The sequence below is a fragment of the Parasteatoda tepidariorum genome, chromosome 5, assembly GCF_982258835.1.
Source record: "Parasteatoda tepidariorum strain Cologne lab strain chromosome 5, Ptep-v5.0, whole genome shotgun sequence".
Lineage (NCBI taxonomy): Eukaryota > Metazoa > Arthropoda > Arachnida > Araneae > Theridiidae > Parasteatoda > Parasteatoda tepidariorum.
Window position 1 is genome coordinate 80,148,187 of NC_141759.1, and position 15,547 is coordinate 80,163,733.

The following is a 15,547-nucleotide window of genomic DNA, read 5'->3' on the forward strand; positions in this document are numbered from 1 at the left end:
TCCACCTCATTAGAAGGCGAATGCTCTATCCTCTGAGCCTGCGGTTCTTTTCTTTCAATTGAAAAGAAAACTAATCATTAAGATTATAAAAAAAATTTCTGTTTCGTTTTCACAATTTTCAAATTATTTTCGAAATCTAACTTCAAGCCGTTCTTTTCTTCCCCTCTAAAAACTCCTAGTAATGAAAGTATTTAAACACAATTTTGGCTAAAAATGGGTGAGTAGGGAATGGCCATGAAAGCCTCTTACGTTTTATCTTCAGAACTTTTTAATATAAGAACACTCCAAGAAAAGAAACCAGTTAATATAATCATTAAACTACTTCTGAGTAGGTAGAGAGAGAAAATATTATAAAACAGAAACTGTTGTAGCAAGCAGGGATTTGTTCCCTTATATAAAAACTGTTTTTAAAATTTAGTTTTCTACTTGCTTTTTACGAAATTCATCAACCATCCCGTTTTCCCTATCAATCCCACAAGAAGATTTTAAAATTTATAATCATTTATTACACTCAACGAAATTAAATCAGAATCTATATCAGAGTTATTACATCAGAAATATGCAATAACCCTGAAATAACCTTGAAAAAAATTGAAAATCATAATAAATTATAATATTAAAAGGTGATGTTTACAAACACCGTTCATCTTTAATTTGGCTTAGAATATAAACGTAACTCTGAAATCGTAAGTAACTAGCAATTCAAAGGTAAATAATTCAAATTTTACCTTGTGCAGCACAATGCGCTATTGGCGGCAATCTAGGAAACATCAATGAGGATGATTCGAAGACATACCATCATAACTTTTATCCTCTGCAGAGGGAATGGCTCCTAAGTGGCCCGAGGATCTGCGGGAAGTCGAACACTTCACAGTAAAACAATTTAACGAGGACCGATACCGTGCATCCTCGGTCCCTACGCAGTCCGATCCAAGTGGTCACCAGACACCAACTACTCAACTTACTCCCCTAGATGCTTGACTTTGGTATACTACTGGGAACAGTGCTTTTACGATCAGTCTACTGCAAGTCAATTTCACCTTGTATGGCCAATTGTATTACTACACGTGATAAACATATAGTCTAAACGTTAAAAATTAATACAGTACACATTTCAGTTATAAATATTATTAAATAATTATATTCATTATGATTTTGAATATAAATATTTTCCTATTTGATGCATTTCATTCATTGTATTAAAATATGTTATGCATTTGTAACACTTTGATTTTAAAAAAGAAATATTACAAATGAGTAGTGTTTTTTCGAATAACTTATAAACTGAAATCAAAACATAATTAACGTTCATCTGTAAATATAATTTTAGAGACTAGTGTTGTCCGTAAAACCTGGTTTGGTATCTTCAAGAAGAAGAAGAAAAAGTTAAATGTAAACCAAACCGTGGATGTTCCAATTTTGGATAAAACTGGCTTGGATGAAAAGCCGGATGAATTAATTGCTCAAATGTGTTCCAACAGAATGGAGCAAAAAGATTTTGTGGAAACTAAAGAGCCATCATGCCTTTCTGTAAATGGAGGGTTGACTTTTGAAAAAGAGTTTGTTCGATTTCCGGACATTGAAAATCAATGTTGTGATAATGTCTGGATACCAGATACTAAACTTTTGTCTTCTTATGAGGCTGTAAAGAAAAAATGTAAGAAAGAATTGAAAAAAAGTATGCCAGGTAAATTTTTACCACAATTATTCTTTGTTTTGTAAAGTAAGCACTACCACAGTAGTCCGGAGAAAGCTATGAGGTCAATCATGATTTTTACCTACACTGAAATTTATACAGCTGTTTTGCACGATGAACATAAGAATATGATAGGACAATTTACGTTTTATTACTGACCAATTGTAGTGAAACCGTTTGACCTTGGTAGTTTCTAAAATTCAAAACTGTGTTTATTGTCATTTATGATTGTCACTTATGTTATTTATTATGTTATAATGTTTTTTTTTCTTGCAAAATTTTACAGTAATTTAAAATTATGAGAAGGCCTTAAATGATAACAAAAAATATTCTATACTTACATTTAAAAAATATATCAATCAGAATATTAATTCCGCAGATTTATCTCTTATACCTTTTTACTTCCGGATTTTAGATACTTTTGAGTTTTATTTCGGTATTTGATATTCACAAAATATTATTTCTTTGACAATCTACATTTGAATTCTTTTTTATTCACTTTCTTTTCCTACGAATTTTTAAGAGTTTTTATTTTCTATTCTGTTAAATAATGGTTACTTGATAAGTGTTACGGGCAATACTAGAACTAGTGTGTTACTGATTTCTACTTGATAAGTAAACATTAGTTCAGAACAATGTTGCCAGGTGCCGATAAACGTTCACCCCCAGATGGCGTTGTAAAATCCCCTAAAAATTTCAAAAAAAAAACCCCAAAATTTTTAGCTTAATGCATAAGTATTAAAAAAATAGTACAAAGGTTAAATAATGTATAGAAAACGTTGCTTTAATACTTTTTAATATATTATTATCCACAAATTAATCTTTTTTACATTTCAATCGTTACATTATTTTTAATTTCTACTAAAATATTTAAGATATTTTTTTCAATACTTTTTGACTCGCACATTTTTTCATAAATGTTTTATTATCAACGATATAGTCTTTTTAAATATTTCAATTCTAACATTGTGCTTAAATTTCTGATAAAATATCCAGCACATTTTCGTCAATACTTTCTGATTTGTATGTGTTTTCGCTGTTAAACATTTATAACATAGAAGTAGGTACAAAATTTTGACAACCATTATAAAGTTCATATCGAACACGCAAAATAGCATCAGCTGTAGTTATGGACATTTTATTTCTCAATTTGTCTTTAATAATGTTTAATATGGAGAAACATCTCTAAACAGCTGCATTTGAAAACGGAATGCTTAATAAAGCTAAAACAAGAGTCGAGCTAAGTAAACTTAAGTCGAGAATCGAGGTATAATAACTTACTACATTCTACAAAGGATTTAAGTTCTAAAATTAAATCTTAATCTTTTTGTTTTGGTTTAACATATTGATTTTCATACTACCATTTCACACATTCAGTTATAAAATTTGATATTAGAACGTAACCAAAAGGAAATTGTTGGGAGTACAAATTAGTTCAATCCGTTTTTTTTGTGGTCAAAAATGCATTTATTTCAGAACAAAATGAATGAACAGATTAATCAAAGTACTGTCTATCGCTGGCTACTACTTTTTCCCACCTCTCAGGTAATTTTCGAATTCCATCTCGAAAAAATGTCTCGTCTTTTGAGGCGATCCAAATTAGGAGCCAATTTTTGATTTCTGGGAACGAAGTGAACTGGTGACCTGCAAAATCATGCTGCATTAGTCGGAACAACCAGTAATCAGAAGGAGAAATGTCCAGTGAATTCAGCGGGTGCGGTAAAATATCTCACTTGAGCGTTTCCTTATAATTTTTTGACACTTTTGAGACATCAGGACGACCGTTATTATGCAGAAGAATAACTTTATCGTGTCTTTGCTCGTATTCCGGCCTTTTTCTCTCGTAATGCACGCCTCAAATGAATCAATTGTAGCCTATACCGATCGTCCGTAATGGAATCACCAGGTTGTAGCAGCTCATAGTATACAAACCTATTCACCATTCATCATTCACCATTTACCATTCTACATTCACCATTCTTGAAACGTCGAAACCATTCCCTACATGATTTATCAGTTGGAGCATTGTCAACATAAACTTCTACAAGCATTCGATGCGTTTCAGCTGCACTTTTCTTCCAATTAAAGGAGAAACATAAAACCTCCCGCAAATGGTGCTTCATTACCGCAAAATTTGACATGTTCAACAAAGTAAAAAACAGGGTTTTTGTATGAAACTCAAAGCGATATAAACTGAATATTATTGACAGATGCTTAACCTCTCTGAAACCACGGAAACCAGCTGTGACTATATAACCTTCATAACAGCAGAGCCATTTTTTAAAAACGGACCGAACTAATTAGTACACCCAATAGTAAAATTCACAAATAACCTTAAAACAAACCCCTAAAAACAAATTCCCCTAAAATACCCACTGAAGATTAAAAAAAAAATCCCCCTAAATTTAGGGAGAAAACCCCTAATCTGGCAACACTGGTTCAGAACATCGTAAGGTATAGTTGTAGATATTTTTAATATTCAATTTGATTTTGCAGCTCATTCAAAACCAGACAGAGCCTATTTTATAAATGTAAAGAAAAACAACAAAAAGGAAAAGAGCGAATTAAAGAAGGCATTTTTCCACCACGTGGATCTATTTATGGATATAAAACATCGCCTCAAAAAGAACTCTGATCCTCGCCTACTGTATGATTTGCTCAATTCTGAGGAGGTGATTTTGTCAAGCCGAAAGTTACTCACAGAACTGCGAAAAATTGATGAGCATCAGAAAAACGGACAGTTTTTCTTTGACTAAGAGGTAAGACAAAAAAAATATTTGCTGCCAGGGATCTGTTTAGGAGAAATATAGTTTCACTAACCAACTATTTATTTTTATGATACACGGATAAAAAACTGGTAATGGCATTTCTGGAGAAAAGAAACATAATTCTGATTATTAAAACTAAAATATAATATATTTGAACCATTCGTTTGGTAATTTTTCCGCTTATATGGTAACAGCTTAACGGAAATTTTGGTTTTCAAAATTATGGTTTTTAATTATTACATTATAGTACCAAAACTATAGTACCAAACATTTAATAAGCAATATAAGACTAAAACTAAAATTTAAACGAAAAAATAGTTTTTTGTCTTGCTCCAAGGTATCAACGAAAATTATCAAATTTAACCATATTTACTAAACTTTTTCACATGTTTAAAATTCTCCTTTTATTGCTAATTTTACCAAAATCATTATCAGAATCATTATCATAGAACCAGAAATACGGCAAATTTTATGGTAATTTTGACCGTGTTTTTTTCTTAGCGTAAAATCAGAACCTTCCTTATAATATTCAATTACAAAATGGACTTCTACAAAAATCTTTCTTTGAAAAAATGTAGACGGTAAGGTCAGCAACTTATCATTTTAAAGCTACAAGTCCTTGAAGTACATGATATTGTGTTTGGTCAAGAGGGAAAAAAATAAGAATTGAACTTTCGCAAATACGGCGAAAGCAGGACCTTTTACAAAACTGAAGAAACTTCCCTGCAAAATTCGTCAAATCCAGAGCTAGTTGCTTCTTTAAATATTAGGGTCAAGTGCAAAAAGAAGATTTTTGTTTCTTAAATATATGTTTTGCAATCCCTACTACAATATCTTTTGTGTAAAAAAGCGATCGGAACTAGAGTAATCTTTAGTTAATTAAGTTAATTCTTCAGTTAATTCTTTAGTTAATTTGAGAGTTTTAAAGCCAAAAGGACAGATAAATGTTGTTTTTTTGTTCAATTGAAAATTCTGCAAACATAGTCATTAATTTCTTTTCCACTTTTATTTTAAAAAAATAATATCTTAAGAAATTCAAAATTCAGGAAATGTATTATTGTGAAGCAGATTTAAAAATCAATTATTGAAAACGGTAGACAATATTTTTAATTACAAAAAATAATCTCTTTTTTATCCTTTGATCTATTGGAATATCTAAAAGAAGACAGCTTCACAAAGAGGCCAATACAAAACATTTTCAGCATTATTGTAATTATTAATTTTAGTTTTATGTAATATTTAATAGTTAATTACTAATTCATAATTGCTTTACCTTTTCAGTCAAAGAAGACACTTGTATGCATGCAAATAGTTGTTGCTTTGAGGACTTCATTACATTATTATTTATTAATTATATATTACGAGTTGCACTGTGTGCCCAAATTTTTTTGTGCTAAATAAAACCGTTTCGGCCAAATTATTTTGTCATTATTACTAATTCGAGTGATTTTTGTTTTTATTCCTTTTTTAATAGTTTATTAATCTGAAAGAAAGAAATTTCATTACTTTTACTACATTATTGTCTGTAATGCATATTTTTGAGGATTTATGTAGGAATCTGCAAATAAAATTCAAGTGTGGGAGGAACAAAAGCCCATTCAAATCTGTTATACGGTTCACCCCAGTGAAGTAAAAAGGAGGCAAATATTATTTAGGTGAGGGAAAAACAAATTCCCAATCAGACCTGTGATATCCCCAGTGAGAAAAAAAAAGATTCAAATGACATTAAAGGGAGGGAGAAACAATAGGCTAATCAAAAATATCTCCAATGTGGAAAAAAGATGCTAATACCATTTAAGTGAGAGAGAACTTGTAACCCAATCAAACCTGTGGCATTCCCAATGAGGAAAAAAACAGGTAAATAATATTTATTTGAGGGAGAAACAATGGTCCAAATAAATCTTTGTCATACCCTTGTAGGAAAATAAATTATGTAAATAATATTTAAGTGAGGAAGAAGCAAGAGGTTAATTACATCTGAGGCATTCCCAGTGAGGAAAAAAAATAATGATGCAAATAACATTAATGTTGAGGAGAAACAAAATGCCAATGAAACCTGTGTCATCCCCAGTGAGATGCAAATTACAGTTAAGTAAGGGAGAAACAATAGCCCAAACAAACCTATGACATCTCCAGTTAGGAAGAAAGATGCAAATAGTATTTAAGTGAGGGTGAAGCATAAGTCCAATCAAATCTGTGGTGTCCCCAGTGAAGAAAAAAGCATGCAGATAACATTTTAATGAGGAGAAACAAAACCCCAATCAAATCTGTGATATACCCGGTAATTAAAAAAAAAGACACAAATAGAATTTAAGTGAGAAATAAACAAAAGACCAATCAAATCTGTGATAAACCCAATAAGGAAAAAAATTGGAAAAAAAACCTGTATTAAAATTTGGAGGTGTTTTTAATAACAACTTATCATCCCTGTTAATTCAGATGGTTGACTAGGTTTTGTTGTTTTCAGTCTAATTTTTTTCAGTAATTTGTCAGATTTTCATAGCTTAAATAGTAATTAAGAATAAATGTTTAATTTTAACTTCATTTTTGACTAGAGTTTGGAAAATGTATATTGAATTACATGAAAAATAATATTCTAAAATTGTATATTAAATGATTAAATGTATTAAAAATTATATGAAGGTCAGCCAATATTGAATATCTTTTATAAAAGTATGCTTTTGGCAGAGAAGAGAGTGGGTAAAGAAGTCTGAAAAAACTTATTAACTCGAATAATGAAAAAATGAATTTAAAGGAAAGCGTGTGAAACTATTGTGCAGAATATGAAAATATTCAAATTACTTACATACTGATTTATAGTTTTTTTTCAGGTGTAATTAATAGTCCGACAAACTGTTAATATTTATACATAAATCATGCTTAACCTTTGTGGAGAAGCAAATTATGGTTGCAATTTTTTGTCGGGCAACGCATTAGTAACTGCGGTATTAAATTAACAACCGGGGCTGTAATCAGAATTCAAAGGAAAAGAAGTAGTATTCAAACTGTTTTATTATAGATAAACTAGAAAGCCCAGCTAATGATTCTTAGTCTTAAATTTTTCACCGCTACCTCATTTTAAATAAAAATCATAGAAGTATACCCAATTGTAGAGATCAAATGCTGATAATATACACAACTGGTCATTAAAATTGCCACACCAGGAAGGAATGCAAATAACAGAATGATATTTATTGGGAACATATATTTTAGTTAGAAGAATAAGTGATTAAGTTTTCAGGATATTTGGATGAATTGATCCTTAGAAATCAGTATTCAGAGCAGCCTTCCCTGACCGCAATAACAGCAGTTATTTTCCTGGGCATCGAGTCGAACAGAGATTAGATAGCATGGACGGGTACAACATTCCATGCAGCTTCAACATTATGCAACAATTCATCGTCCGTATTGACTGACGAGTGGTGGAGTGCCAGTCGTTCGGCAACCATTGATCAGACGTTTTCAATTGGTAAAAGATCAGGAGAACGTTCTGGCCAGGGCAATAGGCGATCATGTTCTGCGTCAAGGAAGGTCAGGACAGTGTGGGCAACATGTTGTCGTGCATTGTCCTGCTAAAACATAGAATTATTTAGGCCTCGAAGATAAGGCAGAGCAACTGGCCCTAACACGTCAGAAATGTAACGGCTGCTGTTCAAAGTGCCGACAAAGCGAAAAAGAGTGATCAAGACGTCTATCCAATGGCACCCTTTACCATTGCTCCAGGTGATTGGTCTGTATGACGATGTCGAGTGTGAACTGCCAAAGGGCGTTCTCCACGATGTCGTCAAACGCGGTTGCGGCCATCATGATGCTGTATACAGAACCTGTATTCGTTTGAAAAGACGACGTCATTTCATTCCAACTTCCAGTTTCGTCGTTGATCACACCATTGGACACGTTCCTGCCTGTGATGCAGTGTCAATGGTAGCCGACGCCATGGTCGCCTTGCTGCTGCAAACGTCGTCGAACTGTTAATACAGACACTTGTTGTCTTGCAAATATCCCCATTTGTTACTCATGGTACGTGGCATAGCTGTACGATCCCTTAAGATCATACTGATAACATGTCTGTCTTCTCGGCTGTTAGTGATGGGTTGCCACTGAGATCCTGCACGGCGTTCCATATGACCGTCGTGAACACATTGATTCCATATTCTGCTAACAGACATTTGATCTCGACCAACGCGAGCAGCAATACTTCGGTATAATAAACCGCAATCCTGGTACGCAACAATTCGACCTCGATCAAACTCAAACGTGTGCTAGCAGGCATTTCTCCTTCTTACACGAGGCATAACAAAAAAAATTTAACCCAAGAACAACGCTCAAATTCAATTTTTGTGTGAGAAACTTACTGCCAAATCTCCTCGTTTCTACACATTGTAGGGGTCGCTACCACCGCCTGCTTTGCATGAATGCGCTGATAAACTAATCATTTACATACCACAACATGCTTACTCCGTCCTGCAAATTTCACGTTTATGGTGTGTCGCCTTCCTGGTGCAGCAATTTTAATGACCAGTAGTGTAGATTCGGTGGATGGGAATCTAAAATTGATACAGAAAAAGAAGAGTTCAGCATCAATGGTGGAAGACTAGAGTTGATTTCGGGGAATTATCAGTGATTCGGGGAAAGCCCCTGGAGAATGGTTTGAAGAAGTTCAACCACTTCTTGATTCTTTAGTAGATCTTGTAGCTCCGTAATTTAGTGAACTAGTTTAAGGGCTGATGATGCAGGAGATGAGTTTTTGTGATTAAAATAGCTTTTTCTACTGGGGCTAGCCTCGCACCCAGAGAAGTTAGAAGCATGAATCATCATGCAATTGCAGCATTTGGCTGGTTAGTCTCGGCTTTTCTCTCATTGATATGAGTAATGCCCTTCGGCACTCTTCATACTTCTTGGAGATGCCGGGCAAATACGTTGAAGATGTCCGAAACCTTGGCATCTCAAGTACTGAAGCTGTCGCCGGTCTGGTAAATGGGCTGTGCATAAATGCATTATAAACTTAAACAGTTTTAAATGATCAATAGAATGCACTCGGTCACATTGCATTTAAACTGAACGTAGATTTAGTATTCTGACTTTCAGATTGATGATAATATGCCTGCCTTTGGTATTTTACTGATCGGCTGTGACTGGGGAGGGAGGAAATCATAATTTAAACAAACAGAGTTCTGCTCTTTAATATTCCTCATGATATAAACATTCTCGCTTCTGATAGCTCTCCGAAACTATTTTTAGCTATTTCGCTACTATATGGGGTCTTTTAGGGTTTTAGTGTCAATTTTTTTACAGATTGTGCTGCATTCTGAGAAATTCTGCACACTTCTCTTTCCGAAAGCTATGACTCCAGATTATTATGGCGAGAAAATGTTATTTATCAAAGAACGAATATACACGTATGATAAGAAAAATAGTTATGAGAATAAAAAGGGAGAAAAAAAGCTGTAGAAAGTGCAGAGTTTGTTCGCAAGTCACTCTGAAAGAAGGAAAAACGCAACAAACACTTTATGCTTACAAATTATGCAATATTCTACACCCGTTATAAGCTGATTGCAGCATTTCTCTACTTTATTCGAAATCTGTGTCTTTATTCGGGTATTCGAAAACGGTTTTAGAAAATATTAAGTATGTAATACGCAAAAACAATGAATATATATATATATATATATATATATATATATATATATATATATATATATATATATATATATATATATATATATATATATATATATATATATATATATATATATATATATATATATATATATATATATATATATATATATATATATATATATATATATATATATATATATATATATATATATATATACCGAAGAGCCATTTACATTATGACCACCCACCATCTATAACAATGGGCTCTCCCAGGTTTTCATGGTTTTTCGCCCACGAGCAATGTTTTCATGGGGCACATTAGGACCCATAATCCTCAAAGAACAATCCCTGGCGTCTGTAAGCACCATGTCATGAAGGTCGAAACGTCGAGGAACATTTGAGTGACTTTCAAGTCATGTCTTGGCCCCCAAATTCACCTGACCTTATTTCAATAGAGCATTCTATTTGGAAAACCAAATTCGTGCTGCCACGCTACCCCCTCGCATTGTGAGGGAATTGCAGGACCAGTTGGTGAGCGCTTGGTACCAGATTCCTCAGACTATTTATCAGCACCTTGTGGAATCAATGCCACTGCGGGTGCTAGCAGTTTTGAGGTCTGATGGTGGTCATAATGTAATGGCTCTTCGGTGTATATATATATATATATATATATATATATATATATATATATATATATATATATATATATATATATATATATATAAGGGTGTAGTTAAATCTTTAAACCAATAACTGATAAAGCTTACACAATTCTACTGCTTGCTGGAGAAGAGATTCGTGTTTTTCGGAGTTCCTTAAATTTGACGAATAATTATTGTTTATTTAAACTATTTAACTAATTTCTTGTGAGAATTATGGTCGGATATGTTTTAAGCTTGTAACAAATGCTTTTGGACAATTATTAGAAGTTTGAAGGCAAACAATTTTACTACTTCAAGGTATAGACAATGTGGTGGATAAAATGGTGGTTTGTTTACATGAAGTGTACTGGTGAAATGTGTGACCAAGTCTTATAAGATTGAATTAACAAAACTCGTAGTAGTCTCTTTAATTCCAAGTAAGTTCCAATTTTCTTTATTGATAGTAATTAATTATTTGCCGGTTAATCTCTATCTTCTCGTCGGATTGATTTGACAAACTACTCATATAAACTATTATAAAATGCATGTATGTTTCTTATTGTATATTTAAGTTTTCATAAGGTTTACATAAATTTGCAAATTGTATAATTTAATTTTATAGTATTTAGCTTCGATTCACTTCGGTTTTGATCGAATTTATATTAATATTCTCTCGGTGCTGTGTGTATGTTTGATTAATAAATTTTATTTTACGAAATATTACATATACGCATTCTGAACTTATGAGTCTTGTTGTAAATTTAACATGACTGATTCTCATGTGTATCATATTTTACTGTAATTATATATTTTAGCTTTACTAAGTAACAAATTAGGTGTTGGCTACTTTACAACAAGTAATGCAAAAGAGCATTCTATAGGCGTATCAATATCCGGGGTTTTGAAGGTAGTGAAACACCACTTAAGTGTAAAGTAGTTACTGCCAAAGTGTATGTTTCGATTCTTAGTGGCAGTTTAAAAGCACGCATTTCTGAGGTCAGTGCGATCTAGCTTAACTGAGAAGTAATTGTGGATTGTACGGAATGCTGATCTATTTGTCTGTCAGTCATCATACTGTCAGTCTCGCAAATGAGAAGCCTTAACTTCCATGATCCTTCAGTACACAACGAGCTGCTACAGAAATGCTATACTTTTTTTCATTACTTAATTAATTCTTAGCCCACATTTCCTTATTTTTACTTTGTACATTGCGTATACAATAGTACACAAATTTAAAAATGTTATTTTCCTGTAGTACCTGCATTCATACGAAATTAAATATCACAGATGGTGTTTAGCTATCATTACCCTGAACAAATCCAACTCAAAAAGGATCTAAGCATAAACTCGTCAAATTTTGAAAACATGGAAATGAGGAAGGAAAAAAATCGTCATTGAAATCTTAGGAATTATTATTGAGATCAATCACCGAATAAAAGTTTAATAAATTGTATGATTGCTAGATGACAGTTTAAATACATCTTACCGTGAAAAAAGTATTCATAACGCTGATATATTTGACAAATTCAGAGATTTTGTTTTTAATCACGCATTCACTGTGAATCGTATCGGAAATTTCATAGAGAAATTAGAAATGATTATCGTACTCAATCATACTAAGCATGGCCTTTTCCACAATATTTGCTGCAGGGGCTTAGAGGATAGAGCACTCACCTCTCAATGAGTACCCTAGGTTCGAATCCCAGCAATGGCTGGTCAATACAAATTCCGCACCCCAAAAAAAAAAAAAAAAAAAAAAAAAAAAAAAAAAAAAAAAAGAAAGAAAACAGTGTAGACGGAAATCATGGATTAGATTAACCTTGCGTCAGACTAAATGTGGATAATTTTCGTGGTTCTCCTCGCCATGTAGGGCAAATGCGAGTTAGTTCCACTAAAAAGGCCTCCGTGAAGGTGAATTCCTCTAATACTTAATTCAGGAGTTCCCTTGACTTTTGGATTGGGCTCAAAATTACAAAACGACACTGACAGTCGTAAACTCAAAAATTGCTTCGGTCGTCAACGACGGTTACAAAATAAAATGCATGCATAGAGTTTAAATAATCAATGAAAATTCTGAGTGCTTAAGGTTACCCAGGTTAATTAGACTGTCTTTGTAAAACTTGAATAAAAGTCAATAAAGTATTCAAAGCATTCCTAAGTGGCAAAATAGCTTGATGACATCTCTTACAGGAAAAGACAAAGCTAGAAAATTCATGGGTTTCTTGCCTTTGTTTCATAATATAACTATTTTCTAATATGAGGCATTTCGAAGCAATTAAGCATACTTTTTATGTAAATGTTGGGCAAATTTTCCTCTTAATCTTTTTAAATAAAAACCCTATATTGAAAACTTAATGTGAGAAATTGAACATTGACTGACGTACTTTTGAAATGAATAAAGAAATTCTTGGTCAAAATATATGGCAAGTAATTGGAGACTTTACTTGTTAAGATGAACAAAAAAATTAAAATTATCGTATGAAACTTTTACTGGGCCGGTATGGTATGGCTGATAGGGCGTCGGGCCCTGGTTCTACAGGTCACGAGTTTGATCCCAGCCAGCCGATGATTCCCCGTATATAAAATGGTGACTGGTGCATGCTAAATCTGTCGGGTCGCAAAGTCCTCAACGTTCCCATAAGAAATCAGTATCTCTCAGGGTACTGGATCTGAGATTGATCGTGACCTGGTTCAGATTACTATCCTGGTCTATCTGCGGAATTATAATGGCGTGTGAATGTGTCCTCCCTGTGAAACGGAATGTGACATATATGTATGTTGTATCCGTATCATCCGTAGGGATATTTTCAAGACAGAACGTCTTCAAACGCCCACTGTGCAGCTCTAGTGCGACGTAAATAAAAGTACCTTACCGAAACTTTCACAGTGGTTTTTCTCAACAAAATACTTTCTTTGTTTAGCGTCTATTATATAAATACTTGTAGGGATTGAAGAAAAATATGGAAACACTTCTATACTTACTCTATGCAAACAATCTTTCTTTTAAAAGCAATATTTTTGGAAAATTTTACTTGACAAAATATTTGACACCCTTTAAAAGATTTAATGATTAACTGCCGCCATTTCGGAAATGGCGTCATTTTTATCCTCACCAAGTTCGGATGGACCGAAATGAAGTGAGGAAGTTGATAACTTCTTAATAATTCTATAGGATAATTCTATAGGATTGTAAATAATTCTATAGGATTGTAAATAATTCTATACCATTGTAATATTTAGATTAGAAAACCGCTTTAGTTATAGTGGTATTGAAAAAGGAAAGAAGTTTTTAAGTCCCTAAGCTTATTAAAGTCGATTTTGCATGAGTAAAAAGAACACCACTTCTATAGGTCATTGATATGCATATACGGTACTAAAGGAGAGTACGAATTAAAATTATAACATAGTATAATTTATAAAAGTATGTTTATCACTTGACTAGAAGGGTATTCAAGATTTTAATAGTATTACCACATTAATGCAATTTATCATAAACATTATAAATTTTAAATTACTCAGAAATGTGTATAAGGATATAAAGAATTGAAAAATAGTATCAATTTCGCCTTGAAATGAAACCGACATGACTTAAACTATCATTGACAAAAAAACTGCTAATCGAAGTGTATCTTACTAATGTAATTTGTGTTTTATATTCATGATTTTAAAGTGATTTTAAAAAAAATCATTATATACAGAGCAAATATTTCCGTCTCCTGCAGGATTGTATGTAACTCTAATTCAGTAGCTCGGGACTAATTTATCCAAAATGCCCAAAGACAAGTTTTAAAATATTGGATTTTTGATACTTTAATATAAAGTACGCATTCTAGTTATCCCCTGATTTATAACAATCAGTTTTAAAAGCTTTTTATGGTAAGTTTACAACAATTAGATAGATTTTGATTGCGTTTAACTAATTTCCAGCAACAATTGTTAAAGTGACTTTTTAATCCTTAACAATGATCTGTTTCAGTTAAAATTCAGAAAATTCAACAATTGAAAACAACAAGAAATAATTGTTTTTTGGAAATTCAATCATTCTAATTTTTGAGCTTGTGAGTTATACACATAACGTTTGAGCTTAAATTTCTAGAGCTTTTCTAAAAAGTGAAAAATGTTTGGTTTCGTTAGAAACTTGTTGATGATGTTAGGATTTTGTAAACGTAAGCATTAAAAATTATTAAAATATTTACATTTCGAATTTTCAATAATATTTTTTCTAATCAGCTTGCTGAGCTAGCATAAAATACTGAATCTTTAAAAAATTATTGAAGAAAGTTTTTATGTTATTTCAGTACTAATCAACTTTTATCTGTGTCCTTTAAATAATTGATAAGACTATAAAAACTATAATTGTAAAAAATTATATTTGTTGGCATTTAACATATGAAGGTTGATCTATGCTAATATTAGTTATTATTTACTTTATTTGGGAGTTAAGTTACTTATTTATTACTAATACTTTTAAACCTGCTATTTATAATGTTATAGATAATCTATTTACACCTTATTTTATTTGCTTATAATTTTTTTCTCATAAAAAAATAAGGCATCAATCTATACGTAATAAAAATTTCAAAAGTTGCATAACAAGTCTTGATGCTAACTGATAAAAACTGCTAACTGAAATATTACTATAAAAACTTCAAAATATATTGCACTTTTCTTTTGAACCATTTTGGCATAAGTACGTTTTTATGAGCATGAGAGAGAACAGTTTCTCTGTACAAGAAATTTATAAATTATTCCAATTCTTCTTTAAACAAAAAAAATATATATTTAAATAGTTAGAAAATAATCTAATTAAGCTCAAAAAT

At 32.1% G+C, this 15,547-nt stretch overlaps 1 protein-coding gene across 1 annotated transcript; it reads left to right on the plus strand.

Moving 5' to 3' along the window:
- The first annotated feature begins 228 nt into the window (after window positions 1–228).
- LOC147809545 (uncharacterized) lies at window positions 229–4,452 on the plus strand. Its single transcript, XM_087162872.1, has 3 exons — window positions 229–328; window positions 1,331–1,657; window positions 4,193–4,452. Exons 1-3 carry the CDS (start codon window positions 229–231, stop codon window positions 4,450–4,452), a joined length of 687 nt encoding a protein of 228 aa, XP_087018998.1.
- Window positions 4,453–15,547: the final 11,095 nt, after the last annotated feature.

Coding starts and splice junctions, on each gene's coding strand:
- LOC147809545 (XM_087162872.1), top strand. CDS start 229: ATGGCCATGAAAGCCTCTTACGTTTTATCTTCAGAACTTTTTAATATA. Junction 329..1,330: donor AATCATTAAACTACTTCTGA/GTAGGTAGAGAG, acceptor ATATAATTTTAG/AGACTAGTGTTGTCCGTAAA. Junction 1,658..4,192: donor TGAGGCTGTAAAGAAAAAAT/GTAAGAAAGAAT, acceptor TTGATTTTGCAG/CTCATTCAAAACCAGACAGA.